This window comes from Anthonomus grandis, chromosome 8, assembly GCF_022605725.1.
Source record: "Anthonomus grandis grandis chromosome 8, icAntGran1.3, whole genome shotgun sequence".
Lineage (NCBI taxonomy): Eukaryota > Metazoa > Arthropoda > Insecta > Coleoptera > Curculionidae > Anthonomus > Anthonomus grandis.
In genome coordinates this window covers 6,293,216-6,308,362 of record NC_065553.1, presented here as the reverse complement: position 1 = coordinate 6,308,362, position 15,147 = coordinate 6,293,216, and the positions used below count along the sequence as shown (strand labels likewise).

Here is a 15,147-nt window from a genome sequence, read left to right as displayed (position 1 = left end):
AACACTTTTCCTTGCCAAACAAAACATTTTATTATATTTTTTTGGTATTTCTTTACCAAGACAAAATATTACAAAAGTCAATAATTTCGTATCTTAAACTAAAAATGAGGTTGACCCATAAACAAGTTATAAAATATCCAGATCTTACAAAGGCATTTCCCGTACTTTTACAAAGTTATTGAAAAATATAATTCTATAGCAGTGGTAATAAATAATGTGAGTTTTCCTTATATTATAAAATTGCTTACTAATATCATAAAGTCGCTAATTTATCACAAATATAATACTTTTTTAGGCACTGGTACGAAAATAAAAACCTAGCGTGACAAAAATAAAGTATTCTGAGCTAGAAAATTGCTTAGTTAAAATTATTGTTACAATGGGGTTAGAGGTGACTTTGGAGGTGAAGTTGAGAGGTTCGAAGATCTCCTCTTTAACAAGCATTCCGTGTCGTCTGAGCCGTCCACTTTTTGGATACTTATCGAGCGGGCTAAGTTTTCTTTAATTCTGCATGAAAAGAATATGGTATTTTAATTATGTCTTTTGAGGTAACAATATATTTTAAGCAGTATAAGAAAAAGCAAAAAAACATGCACATGCAGAAAATAATAAGAGTTCTCATATGCTTGGCTGTATTGTACAGCAAATCGCTGATATCGTTCCGCAGTTAAAAATGAAAACATGGAAATACTATATTTTTATATAATATAATTAAGTATTTGTTAATTTGCCGAACGCTTATAATTTATGTTTTTTCCTGCGTATTTTTAGTTCGTCTATAAATAAATCATTTCCTAATTAAATAGGCATTTCTGAGACAATCAAAATAAGTAAAAAATATACAGGGTGTTTCATTTAAAAAAATATAACTATCATACTTCACAACTTTGTGATATGTAGATTTTTAATATAAGATGTTTTTTGATAATTTCTGTATATTGAATATTAAAAATCCAATGGTATACTAGTTACACTTTTAATTTTTTCAACTGCATGTCTTTTTTTTCCTTATTTCTACTGGTTGCAATCTAATAAAATAAGGTTTTAAAAAAGCAACGCGTAATAATATTTTAAATGTAGAAGCAACCTGAAATTGGTACACGTGAAAAGAATGCAAAGTAAAATAGAAAACAAACAAGAAAAAATGCTCTAAGCAGATAAATAAGCACTAAAAGGGAACTTGTAATGTTACCAAGCTCGTGTATTATCCGCTATCCTTCCCGATCGGACTCAAAACAAAATTCAGTCTTAAAATAAAAGAAATTACTGTTAATATTTCCCCAAAAACACATAACTCAGTCTAACCAAAATATATACATGCATAGAGGCCATCCATAAATTACATCACATGTTGAGGAAAAAATATAAAATTGTGTAACAAGAAAGGAGGAATGAGTTATATAATTATATTATTATACTAAATTATAGTTATTAACAGAAATGCTAAATCAGTGTCACAAGTTTAATATTTACAAAGGTTACAATAAAAAACTTACCAACTAAAAACAAAAGCGCTACCTATTTATTGTTAATAAAAATTTATTATTGCGCTAAAGTTTTTAGTAGTCTTATTGAAACATTATAACAAAGTGATATCAATTTTTTTTTAATTCATTAAACGGGAAACCCCCATTACAAAAAAAAAATAAATTATAAAATACAGTTATGTCAATAATTAATAATCCTTACTTAAACTATTAAGAGTTAAAGTAAATGAACAAAAAAAAAAGAAATATCTTTGTATCAACTAACAGATTAGGAACATAAATTCTCACTTGGTTTACCCATCAAACAACATATTAATTAAAAATATTAATTGAACAATACTAAGTATTCAAAATTTTCATTAAACTACCCTTAAAAGACCCATATGAATTGCCAAAAACATCTAGCCTCTCCTCCCGATCCAAAAAATCTAGAGATCTCACCAAAAAAGAGTTTTTACCATAATTGGTTCTATGGAACCCAATATGAAATACATTATTTTGTCTAAGTGTTCTCTGAGGAATAGAAAATTTAACTTGGGAAAGTAAATCCGGACAGGATATAATACCATTTAACAACTTATAGACGAAACAGATGTCAAACATTGTTCTTCTTTTATCCAAAGACAAAACTTTAACATAATTCAATATTTGGGAATAATCATGATTAGCAATAAGATCCAAATTAAACATGTAGTTATAATATCTTAAAAAATTGTTTTGCACACTCTCCAGTAATGACTTATAGACATTATACTGGGGAGTCCAGATAATTGAGCCATACTCAAGCTGTGATCGTACCAATCCCACATATACAGATATCAAAGCTTGCAATAACCTCTCACAATTTCTAAGCGTAAAACCCAACATTCTATTAGCTTTTACTACTATTTGGTCTATATGATTGCAGAAGTTTAATTTCGTGTCAAACAGTATTCCTAAATCCTTAGCAACGTCCTTTAATTGAAGTTTCTGGCCGTTAATTGTGTAAAATGATGGTATCCTACTTTTTTTCCTATGAAATGAAATTTGGAAGCATTTATTAATATTCAAATCCAACAAATTATTTTGGCACCACAGAGAAAGGCCATCAAGATCTTTCTGTAAGAGGCTGATATCAAGTTCATTCATATTAACCAAGAAAAGTTTGAGGTCATCAGCAAACATTAAAAATTCACAATACTCCAAGACATCCCTAAGGTCATTAACAAACAAACTAAATAGCAAAGGAGAGCAGTGTCCGCCTTGTGGCACTCCAGAACAAACTTCAATCACCCTAGACATAAAATTACCAAGTTTAATCACTTGCTTTCTATCACTAATAAAGCTAAACAACCATTTTAGCAATCTATCAGAAAAACCTATATTTCTCAATTTTTCAATTAATAACAAATGATTTACCTTGTCAAACGCCTTGGAGAAGTCTGTATATACAGCATCAATTTGATACCCCCTCTCCAAGGCATCTGACAACTTGTTGTGGTATATGAGTAAATTTGTAAGAGTGGACCGACCGCCTCTAAAACCATGCTGTTCCTCAACAATAATTTCTCTACATTGCTAATTCAAATGGGCAAACACAAGGCTGTCAAAAATTTTGGGGATGGATGACACTATGGACACACTACGATAATTTCTGACATCATCCCTCGACCCTGATTTAAAAATAGGAGAAATATAACCTTCCTTCCATACGTCTGGAAATGTTCCAGAAATAAGAGATAAGTTAAAAAGTTTACATAGTGGCTGTGATAGTGCATATCGACAGTTTTTTAAAAGAATATTGGGGATTCCATCTGGACCAATCATTAACTTATTAGGCAAAGCCCCCAGCTTATCAAACACCTCAGCCAGACTTATGACAGGACAGTCAATATTAATTTGGCTAAAAGACTTTTCGGATGGGGTTGTGTTTGCATTTGAATAGACTGCAGAAAAGTGAGTAGCGAATAAATCAACAATCTGCTGACTATCAGTTGCAACACTATTATCTAAAAACATTTCCCTTGGCACAATGTTAGATGCTCTTTTCTTATTAACGAACTTCCAAAAATTTTTCGGATTACTAGTCAAGTTCTCATTCAAAGTAGCAAGATAATTTTTGTAGCACTCTTGACTTAACCTTTTACACTGAGCTCTCAGAACGGTAAATTCATGATAATCTCTTTCATCATGGGATAGTTGGTATTTTTTATGCTTACTTTTTTTGAGAAATACCAATCTTCTTAATTCGGTAGAAAAATATGGAGGAAAGCTAGATGTCTTCTATTTTTTTGAGGCACAAAACATTGTATACCAAAATTTAAAATGTTATAGAACTCTGACACCATAATGTTAATATTGCTATCATTGAAAATAGTATCCCAATTTATAGAAAAAAAAATCATTTAAACCCTGATAGTTCCCATTTTTAAAATCAAAATAAAATTCCTCAACTTTAAGTGAATCCAACATTACATTGTTGTCTACTTTAAAATTACAGGTATAAGAAATATGATGAATTGAGTCACATAAAAGTGGATCTGAAGACTTAAAACATTTCATGGCGCTATCGTTGGTAAACAGAAGATCCAGGTTGATCAGATACCAGTTGGTACATATTAAAAAAACCATATATTTGTGCTAGTTTTGGTACGAAGCCCTCCCACATTCTGGTAATACATTTGTAATGGGGTATTGGCTAGTTTTTTCTCGTGTTACGTGTGTTATCTCTCAGGCTGTCTTTCCTTACAACCTTGGGACATCCATTAATGTACCTAATGATGTAACTATTTTGTATATTTTCTTGTGAAAAATCATGGTTAGCTTCTAAGAGATGATTTACAAAAGCTGATTTAGTCACTGTGACATCAGTGTCTTAAAATTTATTAAACTGAGGTTATATTATTGTGATATTCTTTAATTCTGGTTAAGAAATTTATTCTAGACTGACCAACTTACACCACCTGACATTGGTTACATTTAAATAATTTCGTAAACCCTGGGAGAAGAAGATAAAGAACGTATTTTGTATATATGTATTTTAAATGCAATGAAAATATGATATTTGACCAAATATAAACACGTTTTTAGGATTATGAATTAAATTACAGAAATACTTATATTTTTTTACGTATTTAAAATAAATTTTATTAATGATTTTTGCAGAGACAAAGTTACTTATAGCATTAATTGCGTAAAGTTCTTTATTGAAAGTTCCACGTGAAAAAAACATTCAAAAGTCCGGACTTAAATCCTATCGAGAACTTGTGAGAGCACTTAGAGAGAAATTTAGTTAATCTAATTAAAGATAATCAAATCCTAATAAATTCCATCATAAACATGATTTATCCCAAGCCTTGAAAGAAGCATGTAATGGCATTTCTGAAGATGTTATTCACAGTCTTCGATGTGCTGAGGTTATAAGGAATTGGGTTATGCCACAAAGTATTCATGTTTTTTTTTTAATTTTTTTAAAATTTTATCTGTTTAAACAATACGTTAGTAGGAGTGCATTTGTGGTCTTGTATGTGGCTTTTAACAACTTTTGGATGGGCCACTGTGGGAAAAGGCCTAGGTCGGGGCCGAGACGGTGTTTGCGGACCGGAATAAAGCGGCATCCATGGATTACTGGGATGCTGTGGTTCCTGGAAAAAATCCCCCATTGAACCCAATTCAACTAGGTCACAACTTGACCCAGATACAGGTGTCGTCATTGCCGCTATGCGATTTTATATTTCTATAGTACAATAACTTGTTTTGTCAAATCATTGGTTTGCGGTGACCCACGTATGTATTAATTCGATATTTGTTATTCCTGCTTACGAAAGTAGGTTATAATGTACTGGGTTTACAAAAATATTATAATTTCATTGACTTTGTAAAAATGTATTGTATTTTATATGTAGCTTTTTTTTATGCTAAATAAAGATTATTATTATATATTATTATTATATTATTATTTTCTGTGTGTGTAAAATAGAGTGAAATATAGCATGAAACCCAAAAGTTTCTCCATTTTTGTTCTTAAAGTAAAACAGTTTTTTTTGTAAAATTTAATTTATTTGGTCAGATTTATAGGATTTATATTTCAAATGACTTTAATAAAGAAACAAAAAGTTTTTCCACTTATGGCCGGCACTGTAGGTTGCCACATACACCTTATGTTCTAATGTAAAAGGAATCTAAATTTGGCATAATTAGATATGGCACCCATAAGATAAAAAAAATGTCGATAATGGTTGCCAAAAGGTGAAGAAAATATTTAAACTTTTTATTAGCATTGTGACGTTCTACAGGCATATTTTTTTTTTATTTCAGACGTACTGGTAATCCACAGGAATAACTAAACGTGTGTAGTAAGTAGTTCGCTGCCCGATACTGGATGGCCGGCAAAATTTTGGTTTGTAGTAAAATTCATTGTTAATTATTATTTATTTAAATAATTTATTCATATTTACCATAAAAATGATTGCTATAGAAAATCAAAGACCTTAAGCATTCACTTGAAAGTATTTAATAAAGAAAGCAAAAGAATATCAACCATGCAAAACATATCAATGTTACTAACATCCTCTCCGCTTTTTACATTATTATATCCTTCTTGGTAATAAGTGGGTTTAAGTAAATTAAGCAAAAACTAGAAACATTCATGGTTCATACTTAAATAATTTTTAAGTCAGTGTAACTTGCAATCACTAAATTTACCCACACGTTTTTTCTTTGTTTTTTCCTGGCCGCCTAACTGAACGTGAATGAGCCTCTTTAGTTTCCAAGATCCTAAATGTGAGTCTCAAACTTGAGACCCTGTACAGGTGACGTATTGTTTTAATATAATAATTTCCAAGATTTTCAATAAAAAAATATTGATGTGCAGGCGACACCGAAATAAAAGTACTAAACGTAATTTATGTATGGCCACTAATTAGGTATCTCAAAGCCAAAATAAGAATTCTAAAATTCTTACCGACTAAGTCTCTCTTCGTCTCGTTTCCTCTTTAGATTTTCAAATTCGTCCTCCTCTTCGTCAGTTGCTGACCCAATGCTGACTTTATCGGTGGTATCTCCCCCTTCGCGCCCCGGAGCTGACTGAGACAATGGGGGATACGGCTCATATACAGTTTCATGATCAAAACTGGAAAATTAAATCCTGATAAGAACCAAGATCAATATTACGATAAGTCAATTGAAAGAAAATTAATCATTCACTATATGATCTGTAACGTATATTATCGCACCTTCTGCGATGGAATAATGCTACTCCTGGAAGAAAACCATATTGAGAGCTTGATAAAATGTAATTATCTTTTAGAAACTTAACTAAGAAAACAAAAGCAAAAACCAGCAACAAGAACATGTATAAATTCTACTGGTTTAAAAATAGAAGACTAACTTTTCTTTTTTTTCTGTTTCTTTTTCTGAAGGTTTGTTATGATGTGTCTCTATAAAATATCACAAAACTATTAAATATTTCTATAGCATTATACATACAGGGTGTTTCATTAATATTGCGAAAAAAATCAGGGGGGGTTTCCTTGCTTAAAAATAATAAAAAAAGTCCCTATAAAACCTATGTCCGCAAATGCTTAATTTTTAAGATACAGGGAATAGTTTATTTTTATTTTTGTTTTTTCTTACTAATTTTGATAGGTATGCAGATATCTGAACGCAAATTGCCATCTGGACATTTTTGATATGGTTCTCACTTGTAGAGGGCGCTACATCCACGGTTTTTTATACTTTAAAGCGTGATCATTTTCTTATTGTTGTTTAATTATCTTTTTTTTTACAAAAAAATTAATTTATCAATTTCACGTAAAAAAAAGTATCTTGGTCAAAGTCGCTACTAGCCAGCGTTTTCGAGATTTTTTGAAATTTTATAATCTAATTTTTGAATGCCCATTTGATTGGTCGTTGCAACGCAATTTTTAAAAAGAGAAGACAGCTTCAACAGAAAATCCAACATAACGAAGCTCGGCTAAAATTGTTGGTCGTAATCGTCTAAATTGGCAATGTTAACGGTAAACCCAGATTTAGTACTTTAAATGATGACAAGACTATATATATATTTGAATTAGTTGACAGGCTGATTGTTAATAAACTGGTAGTTATTTATGGCAAATTTGATGGAACTGGTTCTATTACGAATAAAAAGAGAAATCAACTGACATTAGTCGACAAAACGGGGCAAATTGAAATTCTGGGTCAGTTTGCAATAAATTTAACTTTATCAACTCGTTAAGCACTGGTGGCAAATGAATAAGAAAGGTAATTAAGTTTCATGAATTTTCTCCCTATAAACTGCAAATACTGTAAGAACTTGCTGAGTAAGATCCAGTTATGTAAAATAATGACAGAATAATGACAGCAGAACCCCAACTAGTTACAAATATTTGCTGTAGTGATAAGTATACCTTTTATTTAAATAGGCATGCTAATAAGCAAAACTGTCATTACTGACGTGACGAACTAGTACCCCCAGAAAATTCATGTTTGGGCTGGTATATTGGCAGATGGTATTATTGGTCCAATATTTATGCCAGGGAATTTAAATGTATGCTAAAAGATCTGTGAAACGACTACTAATGGTACGGGAATTAGAAAATCAGAGGGAAATTTATCTTAAGAAGAACGTTTCCAATAGGATGAAGCGCCTCCTCATTATATAGTTCCCGTTAGGCAATAAATGATCATTATCCTAACCAGTGGATTGAAAGAAGGTCCTATTGAATGGCCACCTAGATCGCTGGACCTAACACCTCTTGACTTCTTTTTGTGGGCTCACCTAAAATCTGCAGCGGTACTCTCTAACTTGATAAACATAGAAATACACAAGAAAATATATAGAAAGAAAACATCTTTCTATGCGCGATTAGCACTCGATAACCTTTTCTCTATGTCACTCGGCATCGTTCGGCTTTAGGCATTCTTATACTACCCAATCTACAAACATTAGCCTATTTTTATAGCTAATTGGATTTTTCACAGCCCACAATGTCAATTACTGAAATTATTTGTCATTCGACATTATCGATCTTTTAAGTAATAAGTATGCTTTGTTATTGTTTCTGTTTTCTGCCTATATCCATAAGGGATGCCAATAAGGGAAGTTTTCTTATAGATTTTTGAAGTAATTTTAGGTATCAATAAGACTGCGAATTTTATTATGGACCCTCCTAATTTTATCTTATCTCTTTCGCAGTGTGTATTTATAATAGCTTACTATATTTTCTTTTTTTTAATTAAAATATATTTACTATTAAATTTATATTTTAATATTTGTCTTAAAATGTAGATTTAAGATAAAAATATTATTAATTTTGCCTTAGAAATGGAAGAGAAAGAACAAACGATTGAATTAAGGATAAAAGAATTATATATATATAGTATTTTCAAAATTTGTGATGAGTAATAAAACCCATTTTATTCCCTTCTGTGGAATCACTGAGAATTTCCCAATTTCGGGACGTAAATAAGCGTGGATAAACTATATGACCTTATAAACTTAATGATCGTTATATTTGGTGTGTTACAAATTTATTTTTTTGTGGACTTTTATGGTTTAACATTTTCTAATAAAATACTATTCTTTATTTAATTATAAGTAAGTTTCATTTAGAACCACTTTCAAGCCGACCCTATTCCCTTTATCACTTCTTAAAAACGTCGGTCCTTGCACAATGGGGCTTAATGGTCTAATATGAGAATATGAGAATTCGTTGATTTTCAAATCTGCTACAAAAACATCCCCACAACAAAGATAAATACATATTTTTTTCACTGTACTAAAAAGAGACGAAAGTAATAGCAAGACCATACAACCTCTTTCTATATTTCTATTCCGATGGTTGCCGACGGCGACCCGAACTCTACCCGATCGAAGCCAGTTAAGACTGAGAGTAGAGTTTAGACGTTTAGATTTTTTTTCTATAATAGAAAGAAATTATCTTTCTATCGAGTTAGAGAATTCGCTCGCTGTGGTTTTTAAAACGCAAGAGCACTCCAGCATAGAATAGTTCAGAAATGCCCTGCTATATCTAGAAACAATTGTAAATATACATGAAGAATTTGAAAGAAAGCTTTATTAATATCTTCAAAATAACGAAAACAAACAATTTTCTGAAATGTGGCTTTCTATTGTTATGATACAATAGAAAGTACAATGATACAAAAGAAGGCATTTTTCAAGAGCTCTAAGATAATGTATCCATCACTCGATCCCCTATGTATATTACGTATTTATATTATTTCTATTTATGTACACTATCGGACAAAAGTAGAGCAAAACCGATTTTAAAATTATAAATGCATGATAATGTATACAAAGCCACTAAGTTTTAAAACTACAAAATAGGCTATGATTATCAATGTCAACAAAAATTTTCGCGATCAAAACAAATGATTTTATTTTGACGTTTAAGTTTAAATGCTTCATAGTAACGCGTCAAAAGTAAAGCAACATTCAAATAATTTGTTCAAAAGAAGGGTTTTAGCAAAAGTAAAGGGATAAAATAATTGTGTAAGGTGATTTTTATGTTTTTTTTGAACATTTCTGTGTAAGATTAATCATGCCGAGAGGAATTCCAATTTCAACAGACTTGAAGCAAAGAGTTGTGAATGGATTCATGGAAGATAACAAACAAGCCGATATTTCAAGACAGTTTGAGTTACCCCGGTACACTGTCTCTAAAATAATATCATCGTATAATGAGAAGGGACATTTAGAGAAGTTTCCAAAATCGGGAAGGCTAAGGAAAACATCAGTAATGACTGACAGACGCATCAAAAGGATTTCCCAAAATGGTCCTTGGAAGTCCGCACCTCGAATTATTGCCGAAATTCCAGAAATTACGGTTGGTATACGAACAGTACAAAGAAGGTTAGTAGACGCAAAGTTATTTAGTAGACGTCCAGCTAAAAAGCCGTTAGTTTAAATAAGAAATAGAGCAGCAAGGTTGGCATTTGCACGCCGGCATTTAAACTGAACCTTCAATGACTGGAAAAAAGTTCTATTCAGTGATGAAACGCGCTACAAAATATTCAATTCTGATGGAATGAGGCGTGTGAGTCGACCAATCAATACAATGTTTAATCCTAAATATGTAACACCTACAATTAAGCATGGTAAAGGTAGTGTATTTTTATGGGGTTGTTTTTCATGGAATGGAGTAGGCCCTATGCACTTCATTACTGATACGATGGACCGATTTGTTTATAGGGATATCATGCAGAATGTTATGCTTCCTTATGCAGAATAGGAAATGCCATTGCGTTTTATTTTTCAACAGGACAACGATCCAAAACATTCTTCACAAATTGTTCAACAGTGGTTTCGGTAAAATAATGTTCGTGTTTTACAGTGGCCAGCACAATCCCCAGATCTTAACCCCATTGAGAATCTCTGGGAAGAAGTAGAACGTCGTATTCATACCCAAATGTTTCTAAATAAACAATCCTTAATAAATAAAATTAGTGAAGTTTGGACAAGTCTTTCCGAAAATGTCACTCAGAAGTTGATTGCTTCGATGCCGCGTCGTTGTCAGCAAGTAATTAATAATAATGGATATTCTATCAATTACTAATGTATTACTTTCAATTGTTTTTGTTGTTAAATGTGTTAAATATTTTTTGTTGAACTAAAGTAAAATAAAATACTGTTAAATACAATTTGTTGCTCTACTTTAGTCTTATGAATTTTTAAAATCATTAATATTTACCGTTCTTAAAATGATTAAAAGTACACCAAAATGTACTGAAATATTACTTTCAGTGTAAGGATAGTGTGACATTAAGCTTAGCGAAAAATCACAACCCAATAACTTTTTTCATTCAAACATGAATAAAATTGAACTTCGTTGCTCTACTTTTGTCCGATAGTGTATATTAACTTAATATATATTTGAAAAGCATCAAATATTAAATCGAAAAAATGGTTTACCTGTTGCCATAACTACTGGAATGTGGTACATCAATAGGCTTGGACGGTTTCGGGGGCCCAAAAACCTGCATCACAGTTGGACGATGTTCTTTTTGCGATTTTTGCGACGTAATCGTCGTCTGTTCATCGACCTAAAGAAGAAAAAGAACAAATGTCTCCCATATTTTCTAGATACGCTGTTACCTTACCTCTTCAATAACGTCGTCTGCGATTCTTCTAATGCTAGCTGCGAGTTTTTTATCTTTGCTAGAAAGATCTTCGTTAGACATTAAATTATTCATTTCGTTCGATTCTAGACAATTTTCGCCTCTAGAATCGTTTTTGCTATCGTCTCTACTAAAGAACCTCTTTAACATGCTTGTTACGGAGCCAACTCTTGGCATCGAGTCTGTGATAACGAACACATATTAGATCAGTGGACAGTTTTTAACTGATTTATCTTACCAGGTACAGAAGCGCCTATACTAATACTATTCGAAGAGTTTTTCCTACTCTTAAAACTATTTTGCTTGTGAGCGGTGAAGGTGATCGGCCCACTTTGTAAGTTGTCTGCGTAGGAATTCGTCATTTGGTCTACTTTTACAGAAGATGGTTCGAGAAACTCTAGAAATATCATACATTTTCAAATCCATGCAAAAACATACAAAATTCATCGATAGTAAAAAAAGTACTATTTTAAATCAAAGATAACAAGTTTTAAATTATCTTAGAGAAAGATGGATTGGAAATAATGGCCCTGTAAGATGGTCGGCATGAAAAACACTAAGAAATTATAAAGATTTTTTTTATTATTTAGTCTCTTAGAGGGTTTAACCTGCAGTAATGTGTGTCCACTATTATACTATTGCATTGCTAGTATTTCGGTTTATCTTGTAATATTTACTGACAGTTTAAATATTGTCTTGTCAGGTTTATACACAGCTTACTGCGGCAAATTTAGTTTTTTTTTTAATTTCAGCTGTTAAAAATACAAAATATTACTTATGGTACATCATTAAAAAGGAAATTTTGCAAAGATTTTAAAAAATGCAAAAACCAAATATGGCGCCTTTAAGAAAAAACAAAGTTGATGATGGTTGGCAAAAGGCGAAACATCATATTAAAAATCTAAAAACATCATCATGTAGTCCGAAAAATGTGGCAATGCAAATGTGTAAATTATTTGAAAATCGGATAAGAAATAATCTGAGAAAACAATAAAATCGATTTGTCAACATTTCGTATTTTTTTTAGATATCTTCGGAACTTTGTTTTCAGAACTTTTGTTAAGCTCAAAAATTCTCAATTTTTCCCGGATTTTACCATCTTTGAAATCACCCTGTAAAGCATACACAGTTAATAAATTAATTTCTTTCTCTTTCAGGAATCTCTAAATGCCATATTTTGAATTGTTCAAATTGCTCTCTTTTTTGTAAGAAAAATAACCTCCAACATACTAGATCCACCCCAAACCTTGATAAAATTTAAAAAATTGTAAAATATATTACATATTTTCCGCCTTTCTATGCTTGACTGCTTTTTAAAAATTCGTATAGTATCACAAACGGAGTTTAGTTTTTTGTTGAATTCTTGTTACCTTTTTTACATGATACCATAACAAATATTGTATAAAATCAACGCTTATCAATGTCAATTCTCAATGTCATGTTTAAAAATTTTATAGCTTACAATTTTTAAACATTTATTGCTAATGGAAAACTTTACCAATCAAGAATTGGCGGATATGCATTTGGCATACGGAGCAACAAACTGCAATGCACGAGCAGCATCGCGGTTGTATCATGAACGTTATCCCGAACGACAGCATCTTGGATACAAAAGTTTAAGACCAAGATGCATGATACTGGTGTTGCTCGAACCGTAAAAACGGTCGAATTTGAAGAAGAGGTGCTTCAGCGAGTTGCCGATGAACCATCAAATAGCACACGTGACGTCGCTAAGAATATAAATACTTCTCTCTGGCGGGTACTACACGAGCAACAACTCCATCCTTACCACTTCCAGAAAGTTCAAGGTATGACTGCAGCCGATTATCATCCTAGAGTTCAATTTTGTCGATGGCTTCTGGATCACATCATTGCACAACCAAAATGTTTTGTGGACCGATGAAGCCTCTTTCACAAGAGACGGTATTTTTAATAGTAGGAATAGCCATGTTTGAGATGAAGAAAATCCTTATGCAATTTTTCCAAGAAAACACAAACACAACGTATGGGCAGGCATTGTTGATGATTATTTAATTGGGCCATACCTTCTACCGGAACGGTTAACAGGACCTATTTATCTGCGTTTCTTGAAGGAAGTTCTCCCAGAACTCCTTGAAATGTTCCACTAAACGACAGCAAATGTGGTTTCAGCATGATGGAGCGCGGGCTCACTTTGCTGTACAAGTACGCGAGTATTTGGCTCAGCGGTTTGTAGTGTTGTGAGCAATGGAACGTTCCCGTTTATTCTCGAAGAACGTTCGCGAACGTTCACGACTTTTTTCGTGACGTTTATTCTCAAGAGCACGAATGAGCATGAATCCGAACGTTCCCCAAAAATGTGAACGTTCCCATAGCGTTAAAGAGTCAAAGTATAAGCTTAAATACCGGCCAGCCAAACATCTCTACCAATTTAATGGAACCGAAATAAAAAAATAAAACTCACTACCAAATCTGGGGCTGAAATTAATACCATTGAAGATGATTCTTCTGAGTCTGACGAGTCTGAATTTAATTTAACGGAAATTCTGAGTGATTTAAAATCAAGCGAGCGCGAAAAGGGAGAGGATAGTTCGGAGGAGAATTCCTAAATAGGTTGTTTGAAAGTTTAACTTAATAAATAGAACATAAATAAACACAAACATTTTTAATTTCAGATATTTTCCTTTTAATATGTTTCCTTTGCATTTTTTTCATTTATGCTCGTATGTGCTGAAAATTCTCGTTCGTGCTCGTTCATGCTCGAGGAACGGTCTCGAAAAATAAATTCTCGAGCATTTTACAACACTAGCGGTTTGGGCACCGTTGGATTGCCAGAGGTGGAGCAGTTTCTTAGCCTCCTAGGTCACCCGATTTAACGTCGTTCGATTTTTTCTTGTGGGGACATGTAAAGTCTTTAGTCTACGAAACTCCAGGGGAATCAGAGCTAGACTTAATTGGACGAATACCAGCAGCATTTGAAATCATTCAAAACGAGGATCAAATTTTTGGTGTAGTCCGCCTAAATCATGTGCGGCGTTTAAATCGGTGTATTGAGGTTGGAGGAAGACATTTTGAACAATTGTTGTGATGGTATCATATACAAAAGGTAAAAATAAATGCATCAGATCCTATTTAGGTAATTAATATTTTTTGTAAATTTAAACGCGTCTTAGGGCCGTAGTGACGTAGTGACACATTCCCGGACATGGGTTCCTATACTCAAATGGATTCTACTGTTGCACTGAACAACCCCTAGAAGTTTGATCCGATAGTTCTGAAACACCCTGTAGTGTTAATTAGAGTGAGCTCACTAGTCTGTCACTCATAAACTTGAGTCCGGAATATTACTTCGTTGAAGTGTTCGACAGCAAATAAATTGCGTTTTATCTTGATTTAATGTGAGTTTATTTTTAACAAAATAATCCTTTGCTTTTGCTAGAGTCACTGATATCAACTGGCACACATCTTCAAAAGAGTCAGATACTATTGTGATGTTAGTGTCGTTCGTCCCGAAAATTTGCGAAGTCTGTATCTTCATTTTCTACTTCCAAAACAAGGTCGT

The 15,147-nt window shown here is 32.4% G+C and overlaps 1 protein-coding gene across 3 annotated transcripts in view; it reads right to left on the bottom strand.

Annotated features, from left to right (window-relative positions):
* Window positions 1-3: 3 nt before the first annotated feature.
* LOC126739329 (bestrophin-4) overlaps window positions 4-15,147 on the bottom strand; it is a 30,415-nt gene continuing 15,271 nt past the window's right edge. Inside the window, exons 9-14 of one of the 3 annotated variants that reach the window (XM_050444964.1) lie at window positions 11,845-12,003; window positions 11,589-11,788; window positions 11,401-11,531; window positions 6,430-6,597; window positions 1,193-1,247; window positions 4-507 (exon numbers count right to left, since the gene is read on the bottom strand). In XM_050444964.1, coding sequence (XP_050300921.1) covers window positions 1,205-1,247; window positions 6,430-6,597; window positions 11,401-11,531; window positions 11,589-11,788; window positions 11,845-12,003 — 701 coding nt within the window. In that variant the 3' untranslated portion in view covers window positions 4-507; window positions 1,193-1,204. The remainder of the gene's footprint in view (window positions 508-1,192; window positions 1,248-6,429; window positions 6,598-11,400; window positions 11,532-11,588; window positions 11,789-11,844; window positions 12,004-15,147) is intronic. The other 2 variants (XM_050444965.1, XM_050444963.1) reach the window with 2 other exon arrangements.